The sequence below is a fragment of the Salmo salar genome, chromosome 03 (assembly GCF_965601325.2).
Source record: "Salmo salar chromosome 03, fSalSal1, whole genome shotgun sequence".
NCBI lineage: Eukaryota > Metazoa > Chordata > Actinopteri > Salmoniformes > Salmonidae > Salmo > Salmo salar.
In genome coordinates this window covers 37536886-37548381 of record NC_138293.1, presented here as the reverse complement: position 1 = coordinate 37548381, position 11496 = coordinate 37536886, and the positions used below count along the sequence as shown (strand labels likewise).

General features: G+C 44.3%; 1 protein-coding gene across 1 annotated transcript; it reads left to right on the top strand.

The window, feature by feature from the left end:
* Nucleotides 1–1046: 1046 nt before the first annotated feature.
* Nucleotides 1047–9413, top strand: LOC106600299 (E3 ubiquitin-protein ligase TRIM7). The gene is made up of 7 exons (XM_014191603.3): nt 1047–1388; nt 2528–3070; nt 3150–3245; nt 3390–3623; nt 5851–5873; nt 6008–6153; nt 6268–9413. Exons 2-7 carry the CDS (start codon nt 2573–2575, stop codon nt 6588–6590), a joined length of 1320 nt encoding a protein of 439 aa, XP_014047078.3. The 5' UTR covers nt 1047–1388; nt 2528–2572; the 3' UTR covers nt 6591–9413.
* The last annotated feature ends 2083 nt before the right edge of the window (nt 9414–11496 follow it).

The window sequence follows — 11496 nt, the reverse complement described above, 5'->3', positions numbered from 1 at the left end:
ACCGCATGCTCACCCCTACTGTTAAACATGTCACACCATGGCCACAAGGCACAGCTAAGCTGAGTGGTGAGCTTTGAAAAACAGCAGGGAGTCTCAGACTGTAGTTGGAAAGCGCCACAAATACTGTTACTTAGGGCAGCCGTCACGGACACACCCTCTCAATTTCAATTTCATTACAATTTAAGGGCTTTATTGGCATGGGAAACATATGTTTACATTGCCAAAGCAAGTTAAATAGATAATAAACACTTAGTGAAATACATTTAAAAAAATGTACAGTAAACATTACACTTCCAAAAGTTCCAAAAGAATAAAGACATTTCAAATGTCATATTATGTTTATATACCGTGTTGTAATGATGTGCAAATATTTCAAGTACAAAAGGGAAAATAAATAAACATAAATATAGGTTGTATTTACAATGGTGTTTGTTATTCGCTGGTTGCCATTTTCTTGTGGCAACAGGTCACAAATCTTGCTGCTGTGATTGCACACTGTGGTATTTCACCCAATAGATATGGGAGTTTATCAAAATTTGATTTGTTTCAAATTCTTTGTGGGTCTGTGTAATCTGAGGGAAATATGTCTCTCTAATATGGTTATACATTTGGCAGGAGGTTAGGAAGTGCAGCTCAGTTTCCACCTCATTTTGTGGGCAGTGTGCACATAGCCTGTCTTCTCTTGAGAGCCAGGTCTGCTGTCGGCAGCCTTTCTCAATAGCAAGGCTATGCTCACTGAGTCTGTACATAGTCAAAGATTTCCTTAATTTTGGGTTAGTCACAGTTTTCAGGTATTCTGCCACTGTGTACTCTCTGTTTAGGGCCAAATAGTATTCTAGTTTGCTCAGTTTTTTGTAAATTCTTTCCAATGTGTCAAGTAATTCTCTTTTTTTTCTCATGATTTGGTTGGGTCTAATTGTGTTGCTGTCCTGGGGCTCTGTTCGTGAAACAGCTTGCTTAGGGGGCTCTTCTCCAGGTTTATTTCTCTGTAGGTGATGGCTTTGTCATGGAAGGTTTGGGAATTGCTTTTAGGTGGTTGTAGTATGTAATCTTTCTCTCTCTCTCTGTCTCTCTCTGAGTGTGTGTGTTTCAGCTCTCATCCGAAAACCCAAGATAGGTAATATGGTAGTTGCCTACTGGAGAGTTGCTTTCAGTCCTACACTTCCTTCATAGTAGTGCAGGTGAAGGAAAGGACATAAGGAGAGGAATCCTCCTTAGAGTCTTGATATGTACCCTCGCTCTCTGAGTAGGTCATGTGACTATGTGCTGTGAGAGGTCAGTCCCTCTGCTTAAAGCAGACATTTTTATGGGATTAGCCGGTTTCTACACACACTGACAGCACTACACCCAACGATGGCCACACTGTGACAGACCTGGGACACAATCAGGTAAGGGGAATCTATACTGTTTTGTGGACCTTTGAACAATCTGAAAAAACACACAAGAAAGACATATCAGAATGTGTATAGGACAGTTGTAAACAAGATAGGAAGAGCACATGTAGACAGGCAGGCGGGCAGGGAGGATGATGTCTTGATCCCGCCATAGCAACAGGCAGGGATTGGGATGCGCTATAGGTACAAGGTTCAGGTCAAGCAGTGTTGCAACTCCTCCGTAGCATGAGAATAAACTCAATGATGCCGATTATACCAGTTAACTAGAGAAGAAGTAGTCATGTCTGACACTTAAGACAATGGGAAGATCTTGAGGTGTTCTAATAATATTGGACAATGGCCGAAAACCTTATAAACAGGCTTAATGGTTGATAAGTAGGAAGATAAATAGAGGAGTTGGCGCCGGTGAAGTGGACTGACCTAGCCCTATTCCTAAAACCTAATTCCTAGTTTTTACATAAGTGACTTTGGCGTGAACTATGAGTAAACAGTGTCACTTACCAGTGTTGGGGAGTAGTGAACTACATGTAGTTCAACTGCTAATTTAACTACATTTTGCAGTAGCTTGGTGGTAGTTGAACTAAATTCAGATTTAGGGAGTGTTTTCATTAGTTCATTACTTTCTTTTACCATCTAGTGATGTATCTAGCTGCTGGAACTACACGCTATGTTGGCAAAAATAAAATATGGTTAACTAGGCAATAATTACACATTGTGTTAAAATATGACCCCAAAGTAATATGTTCTTGCAATTTGTCGTCTATAACCTTTCAGATTTTTAACGAAGTAGTTTGGATGTAGCGAACTACTTTTTCAAAGTTAACTTTAGTGAAGTAAACTATATATATATATTTTTTTTATAAAGGCTAGCTTTAGTGTAGCTTAACTTCTTCCAGTTTGAAGTAATTGGATGCTTGGTAAACTACATCTTTAGAGTAGCTTCCCCAACACTAACTCAGTGACCACTGTACTGTAAACCTGACCCCAGGACTCACAGCTTATAGCGGTCATGAAGTGGCTAGAAAATAAGACGTTGGGCATTAAGACTGGGAATTAAAGATGATTTCAACTGCTCATTACTTGGACAAATTGACAATGATTTTGAGATTATTTCGATTTTCTTTTGTGCAAAGGTGCCTTTTCTCTTTTTGTGTTCCCTGGTGACAAAATCGGTTGCCATGGCGTCCCTGGAGGAAGAGTTGACCTGTTTGTTGTGCCGCGAAGTCTTCAGCCAGGCCCAGTCCCTGCTGTGTGGCCACAGCTTCTGCCCGGCCTGCGTACGGGACACCTGGGGGCACAGGAAGGCTGGGGTCAGGGGTCGCTTCACCTGCGCACAGTGCCAGGAGGAACAAAGGGTGGTGGTGTGTGACTGCTGCCCACCTGTGGGGGAAAAGAACCAGGTGGGGACCACCGTGGCGGTGAAGACCTGCCTGCGCTGTGAGGTGTCTCTGTGTGCAGAGCACCTGCAGCCCCACCTGGAGCGGCCCGCCTTCAAGACACACCTGCTGGTGGAACCCCTGGTAGATCTGTCTCACCGGAGGTGTCCCGCCCACAAGGAGATGTTCCTCTACTACTGTGCAGACGAGCGGGTGTACGTGTGTTCAGAGTGCCTATTGGAAGGTGGCCATGCACAGCACCGCATTAAAGGACTGAGGAAGGTGGAGGAGGACCTCAAGGTCAGTAAACAACCTGTAGTTCCCTACAGCTGGTGTTATAGTGTGGCTATAACAGTTCTAAATCCGTGTGTTTCCACAGGTCATCCTCAAGAGCCTTCTCCAGAAAGCAGATGAAAAGCTGAATGAAGGTGAACGGATCCTCCAAGAGCACCAGAACACTGGCCTCACTATAACAGTGAGTAACCACACACATGCTTATAGCGGTCCATCAATTTCCTGTTCATGCTTATATTAATCTATCCAAGCTTCTATTCTGCCTGAAAGCTGAGTCCTGTTATGACCTTAAAAATCTATAGTGATGGTTGTTGTCCCCCTGCAGGACATGTCTGTGGCAAATGACTCCCAGGTGGAACGTATGGGTGTACACCTGCAGCTGCAGGTGGAGAGGCTAGTGCTGGCCCTGAGGGAGAGCACCTTGAGGGAGAGGCAGAAGGTCATGGAGCACCTGCAGAACGACTGCAGCAGGGTGAGGGTGGACCTGAGTAAGACCCAGGACATTCACCACTACCTGGCATCCTTGCTGGAGGAGACAGACCCCTTCCTGCTCATCTGGGTGAGATGTTTATTATTAACCCTTTTACCAGGTACTAAGATGACTAGAGAGAGGAGAGGGTTTGAAGGAGCCAATTGGAATCTGGGGATGATTTGGATACCATGGAAGTAAAAGCAAACAGGATGGATATTCCGCCAGGGTAGTGGAGTTTAGAGCCTACTTTTTGGACAAGTGGCATTGTGTCATTAGTGACCACGCAAGAGTTAGGACCTCAGTATTGCAATAAAACAATACATATCCAACTTCACAGTAACCATTTCAGGCAGTTAATGTCTGTGCGTTAGACACAACCTCTGAGTATCCTCAAACAAACCAAATTGATCAAAGCCATCCTCTCAAATCATTTGATGGCATAGGTCACTATTCTGGTAATCATTCTGAATCTGAACATTCACTTCTGTACTGTACTGCCATGTTTTAACCACCTATTTATTTACAGGACAGCATATGTTGTACACTGCATAACAGAGGATTTCAACTAATCTGTTTACCTCCCTGTCCATCTGGGGGTGATCCACAGTGCCATTCATGCAGGATTTGTACTATGGCATTGAAGGCTTTCTGCTTTTATTGATTAGCCGTCAATGAATGTCTCTTTTTTAAAGATAGTACATTTGAATAACTTTATTAACAGTTTTGTGTTATTGTCTTATAACCATGAATAACGGTGAATTACAGTGCGTCGGAAAGTATTCAGACCCCTTGACCTTTTCCACATTTTGTTACATTACAGCCTTATTCTAAAATTGATTAAATTGTCAATCTACACACAATACCCCATAATGACAAAGCAAAAACTGTTTTTTTGAATTTTTAGCAAATGTATAAAAAAAAAATCTATTGAAATATAACATTTACATAAGTATTCAGACCGTTTCCTCATAACTTTGTTGAAGCACCTTTGGCAGCGATTACAGCCTTGAGTATTCTTGGGTATGACGCTACAAGTTTGGCACAACAGTATTTGGGGAGTTTCTCCCATTCTTCTCTACAGATCCTCTCAAGCTCTGTCAGGTTGGATTGGGAACTTCGATGCACAGCTATTTTCAGGTCTCTCCAGAGATGTTCGATCAGGTTCAAGTCCGTGCTCTGGCTGGGCCACTCAAGGACATTCAGAGACTTTTCCCAAAGCCAATCCTGTGTTGTCTTGGCTGTGTGCTTAGGGTCGTTGTCCTGTTGGAAGGTAAACCTTCACCCCAGTCTAAAGTCCTGAGTGCTCTGGAGCAGATTTTCATCAAAGATCTCTCTGTACTTTGCTCCATTCATATTTCCCTTGATCCTGACTAGTCTCCCAGTACCTGCTGCTGAAAAACATCCCCACAGTATGATGCTGCCACCACCATGCTTCACCGTAGGGATGGTGCCAGGTTTCCTTCAGACGTGACGCTTGGTATTCAGTCCAAAGAGTTCAATCTTGGTTTCATCAGACCAGAGTATCTTGTTTCTCAAGGTCTGAGAGTCTTTTAGGTGCCTTTTGACAAACTCCAAGCGGGCTGTTATGTGCCTTTTACTGAGGAGTGGCTTCCATCTGGCCACTACCATAAGGCCTGATTGGTGGAGTGCTGCAGAGATGGTTGTCCTTCTGGAAGGTTCTCCCATCTCCAGAGAGGAACCATCGTGACCATCGGGTTCTTGGCCGGGTGACCAGCTCTAGGAAGAGTCTTGGTGGTTCCAAACTTCTTCCATTTAAGAATGATGGAGGCCACTGTGTTCTTGGGGACCTTCAATGCTGCAGTAATGTTTTGGTACCCTTCCCCAGATCTGTGCCTTGACACAATCCTTTCTCGGAGCTCTACGGACAATTCCTTCGACCTCATGGCTTGGTTTTTACTCTGACATGCACTGTCAACTGTGGGACCTTATATGGACAGATGTTTGCCTTTCCAAATCATGTCCAATCAATTGAATTTACCACAGATGGACTCCAATCAAGTTGTAGAAACATCTCAAGGATGATCAATGGAAACAGGGTGAACCTGAGCTCAATTTCAAGTCTCATAGCAAAGGGTCTGAATACTTACTTTTTTTATTTTTTATAAATTGGCAAAAATCTCTAACAACCTGTTTTTGCTTTGAGTTTTTTTTCTTTCTCAATTTTAAAATAAGGCTGAAACGTAACAAAATGTGGAAAAAGTCAAGTGGTCTGAATACTTTTCCGAATGCACTGTATAATTATTATTACAGTCTTATAACAGTCCTTGGCTCCTTTTCTTTGTTCTGTCCACAGGCATTTCATTCTGATGACTCAAGGTAAATAAGGAATAGGCATTCATTAGTATGATATTGTTTGTGTCTGTTTGTGTGTTTGCGCGCTTGTATATGTGTGTATGTTTGAGTATAACATGATTTGTGTCTAACCTGCTACCTGCTGTGCTCTATAACAGGCTGCTTGTGGACCTGAACTGCCCCCTGTTCACCCCTGACCCTGTCAACCTGGACAGGAAGTACATTGTGGAGGACATTGAGAGCAAGCACAGACAGTTCATCACCGAGACGCTGCACTGTCTCACCGAACTCAAGAGAGAGCTCTGTGAGTGCACAGGCTGAACCTTCAACCCTTATATCTGAGATGGGATGAATTCAGGTTTATTCATTCATATTTACTTTCTCTCTGTGCTTTCTGTCTCTTTCTCTATTTCTATAGCGACAAGTCCGTTGACTCTGGACACTAACTCCGCCCATCCTCTCCTGAGCATTTCTGATGGCCTCCAGTCAGCCATGCGGGTCAAACACCGCCTTCCCTGTGCCACTCACCCCGACCGCTTCGATCACTGGGCTCAAGTCCTGACCGTCCAGACATTCTCCTCTGGAACCCATTACTGGGAGCTGGAGGCAGAAGGCTTCTGGGACATTGCGGTGTCCTACCGGAGCATCGGGCGGAAGGGGAAGGTGGGCAATGCCTTTGGAATTAACAAGGTACATTGTCATCACTCTTCTTCCCCTTGTTCTTCGTCATGTGGTCTTTAATAATAGCAAGAACTGTGGTAATAAGACTAACATGACATGTTAGTTGTCATCTCTGTAAACTGATCTGGAAGTTGATCGATAGCTAGCTTTCCATCCAATTGGCGACCGATTTTCATTGAAATGGTCACATCCTGATCTGTTTCACTTGTCTTTGTGCTTGTCTCAACCCCCCTCCAGGTGTCGCTCATCTTCCCCATAATCCCCAGTGTATTTATACCTGTGTTCTCTGTTTGTCTATTGCCAGTTCGTCTTGTCAAGCTTACCAGTGTGTTTTTCCGTGCCCCTGTTTTCCTAGTCTCTGTTTTCTAGCCCTCCCGGTTCCGACCTGTTCTACCTGCCCTGACACTGAGCCCGCCTGCCTGACCATTCAGCCTGCCCTGACCTCGAGCCTGCCTGCCCCCCTGTACCTTTTGGACTCTGACCTGGTTAATGAACTTCTGCCTGTACTCGACCTGCCTATTGCCTGCCCCTTGTATTTTAATAAATATCAGAGACTCGAACCATCTGCCTCCTGTGTCTGCATCTGGGTCTCGCCCTGTGTCGTTATAGTACGAACTGGCCATGACTGACCCAGCAGACTCGGACCGGCTCTGTAACGCTGTCTCCCTGCAGGGAGGCACCATTGAAAAACATGAGGAGCTACTTCAGAGCCTTATGGAAGGTCTCCATACGCTGTCGGGACGCCATGACCAGGGTTTCAAAATGTTACTAGAGCAATTCCATGGACCATCTATCAGGCAGCATGCCACAACGGAGACCTCCCGGACGCTCAGTAATTCCCCTGCCAGTGATGATTTTGTACAGCCTACCCCGCCTTCCCGAGAACCCCGATTACGTCAAGAACCCCGTAGTGTGGCAGACTATGCAGTAGTCTTTCACACGTTAGCCGCCGAGAGTGCCTGCAACCCGGAGTCTCTGTTTAATACCTTTCTTCATGGATTATCCAAGGACATTAAAGACGACCTCGCAGCTCGGGAGTTACTCCTGGACCTCGACTCGCTCATAGCCTTAACAATAAGGATTGATGGACGTCTATGGGAGCGCAGGAGGGAGAGGTCTGTTTTCAGCCCCATTCGTTCGTCCACGGCTGCCTGCTCGCCCCCGAAGAACCTCGGGAGTCCGCGACGCCTGCATTTTCGAGAGGATCTGAAGTCACCCGAGTCCCGTCGGGATCATCGAGAATGAGCGACTCGTTTTCTACAGTGCTTACACAACGGGGCAGATCTAGATTGTCGCCTAAGAAATGACTACAGAGGCTTAACTCCAACAGTTGCCTGTATTGTGGTGCTACAGGGCATTACAGTACCAGTAAAAGACCAGACTCATCAGCTAGGTAAGAGTACCATGGTGGGCCATACTGGGAGTTTTCTAACACATTACTCGTACTCTCTTCTGTGTTATCCTGCTGTGGGGGACTGGCCTAAATCTCTCCGGGTGCTCATTGACTCTGGAGCTGATTAGAGTTTTATGAACACTACTCTGATATTGGAGCTGGGTATCTCCACACAACCCCTCGCCGTTCCCATGGATGCCAGAGCACAGGACGGAAACACCATAGGCAGGGTCACTCATAGTACGGTGCCCGTTAACCTGCGTGTGTCGGGCAATCACAGTGAGTCAATACAACTTCTTCTCATTGAATCTCCCAATGTTCCTGTTGTTTCGGGATTTTCATGGCTCCAGAGGCACAACCCCGTTATTGACTGGACCACTAGTTCTATCCTGGGTTGGAGCCCGTTCTGCCACACATTGCCTGAAGGCGGCACATCCTACCCCGGAACGTCCTTCTGCACGTCGGTTCCCGAGTGGCGCAAGGCACTGCATCTCAGTGTAAGAGGCGTCACTACAGACACCCTGGTTTGAATCCAGGCTGCATCACAACCGGCCGTGATTGGGAGTCCCATAGGGCGGCGCACAATTGGCCCAGCGTCATCCGGGTTTGGCCGGTGTAGGCCGTCATTGGAAAATAAGAATTTGTTCTTAACTGACTTGCCTAGTTAAATAACTTTTTTTTTAAACAGCTTGCAGTGGTGTGCGGATAGGCTGGTTTACATGATGAGATTATTATGGATAAGAGTGAGAATATTTTTGGGGTCAAACGGCAGTCATGTATCGATCATCATGTTGCCAGAATAAGACCCTCAATATTTATTTGAAAGGAGCATCAAGCTTATCCCCTTGCACTTTCACCACCCTGTGAAGTTCATCATAATGTATTTAATGTGTAGCCTAATAAAATGCATGGTTTCCCGAGTCATAGTGGGAGGACCACCACCATATCATAGTGTGACTCTATGTTTACTTCCATATGATGGTTAGGGGAGAACCGGGATGAGCTGGAGCTAGAGAGACCATATTTCACAACAAACAATTTATACATGTCCTCTACCATTAGCTGCTGTAATTTTATTTCTATGGTAAAAGAGTTTAAATTAAATAGACGGAAAACAGAACTGCATCAACGTTACTTTTGTACCTGCCGGTGGGGCTGGAGTAACACAGCCTTGGGATGGCAGTAACAGCTTGTGAGAAATGCACAATAACTGTCTTCTCTTATCTCTCTTTCTGGTTTGTAATGCTTGTTACTTTCAACAAATTCACTATCAGCCATCATTTCATGTTTGTGTCAATTTGAATATTTAATGCTATAATGAAAACGATCCATGCGTCAACATCGCAATGTTGATCAAACCACTACATTTTGCGTTACAATATTATTCAGACTAAAAGGGATCACATAAAAGCTATATTAAATCAAAATTTTCTTATTGCACGTGGTTGGAGATTTTTTTCTCACAATTTCAAATGATAATTCCTACTTAGCCCTACCAAAATGTTTTTTTTTAATTGATGCTTGAAATTGATGCTTCATTAAATAGTACTCACAAAACACCAGTCTCAACGTCAACAGTGAAGAGGTGACTCCGGGATGCTGGCCTTTTAGGCAGAGTTGCAAAGAAAAAGCCATATCTCAGACTGGCCAATAAAAAGAGGAACTCTGCCTAGAAGGCCAGCATCCCGGAGTCGCCTCTTCACTGTTGACATTGAGACTGGTGTTTTGCAGGTACTATTTAATGAAGCTGACAGTTGAGGACTTGTGAGGTGTCTGTTTCTCAAACTAGACACTCAAATGTACTTGTCCTCTTGCTCAGTTGTGCACCGGGGCCTCCCACTCTTCTTTCTATTCTGGTTAGAGCCAGTATGCGCTGTTCTGTGAAAGCTGTAGTACACAGCCCTGTATGAGATCTTCATTTTCTTGCCAATTTCTCGCATGGAATAGCCTTCATTTCTCAGAACAAGTTTAGACTGACGAATTTCAGAAGAAAGTCCTTTGTTTCTGGCCATTTTGAGCCTGTAATCAAACCCACAAATGCTGATGCTCCAGATACTCAACTAGTCTAAAGGCGGCCAGATGTATTGCTTCTTAAATCAGCACAAAGTTTTCATCTGTGCTAACATAATTGCAAAAGGGTTTTCTAATGATCAATTAGCCTTTTAAAATGATAAACTTGGATTAGCTAACACAACGTGCCATTGCAACACAAGAGTGATGATTGCTGATAATAATGGGCCTCTGTATGCCTATGTAGAAATTCAATAAAAAAATCTGCCGTTTCCAGCTACAATAGTCATTTACAACATTAACAACGTCTACACTGTATTTCTGATCAATTTGATGTTATTTGAATGGACAAAAAAAATGTGCTTTTCTTTCAAAAACAAGGACATTTCTAAGTGACCCCAAACTCTTGAACGGTAATGTATATATGTATTTTTTATATGATATGACTTTACTCCAGGGGCATAGGCACCCCCTGGGGAGCCAGGCCCACCCAATCAGATTGAGGAAAATCTGCTCTTCTACTTGTGTTCCAAATGGGACATTATTTGTCGTTTACCTAAATACCGTCAGATAGAATTCATAGCAAGCAGTGCACTGGGTTAGCCAGATTTGATGAACAGATGACCTGGAATGACATATGTAACTGAAAGCCACACCACCCAATAAGTTAGGAATATGACTGCATTGAGGCATATGTCACTGTGCTTCTATGGCTATAGGCACCATGCAATTACCTATTTCATTTGTTAATTTAGCAAACAACACAGCTCATAATCCAGTGCCTTCATCACAGTCATCATACCCATATTTTAGTTTTAATTAGCTTTAAAAAAAAAAGCTAACTTTTCTCTCTACACCATGGCAAAATGTGTAGAATAGCATGAGATTAGCTATAAAACTGCACATTTCTCTCCTTGCCCCATGGCAAAGAAAAATTCACCCCCATTTCACGAGAAACAAATGGTGATAAAAATGAAATGGTTGGTTTTCTATACTGACTGCTAGATGATGGATGATGTTTTGACTTGCAGATGTCTTGGAGCTTGACACAGCAGCATGATAGAAAGCTGGCCGCCTGGCACAACCGCAGGAAGACACGCATCTCCAGTCGAATGTCGGGCACCCGTGTTGGCGTGGCCCTGGACTATGGCGCCGGCACCATCACCTTCTCCGAGGTGGGGCCATCTAACACCCTGACCCACCTGCACAACTTCACCACCTCCTTCAGCCAGCCCGTGTGCCTGGGCTTTGGCCTCTACAAAGCTGAGCTCCATAGCAGAATCTCCATAGTGAGGGTGTGAGAGATCATCAGGAACCAGAGAATTAGAATGGGGTGGGAGCTCAAGGATAGAGACTTTGCGGGAGGTTTCCTTCTGGAACATCTCCCAGGACCTCATGAGGGATTGGACGATGAACAATAGAGCTTGTTTGAGCATGACGAATGGTAAGACTACATTCTTACAGAGCTCAGGACTCAAAGTACTATGAACTATGACTTTGAATCAATAAGGAATGGATGTGTATGTCCTACTTTTGTCACAGTTTGGGGGAATTTGAAAGACC

What these genes read in the sequence shown, in the direction of transcription:
- LOC106600299 (XM_014191603.3), top strand. Translation starts at nt 2,573, where the DNA reads ATGGCGTCCCTGGAGGAAGAGTTGACCTGTTTGTTGTGCCGCGAAGTC. An exon ending in AGGTGGAGGAGGACCTCAAG is followed by an intron (nt 3,071 to 3,149) that starts GTCAGTAAACAA and finishes GTGTTTCCACAG; the next exon opens with GTCATCCTCAAGAGCCTTCT. An exon ending in CGAACTCAAGAGAGAGCTCT is followed by an intron (nt 6,154 to 6,267) that starts GTGAGTGCACAG and finishes CTATTTCTATAG; the next exon opens with CGACAAGTCCGTTGACTCTG.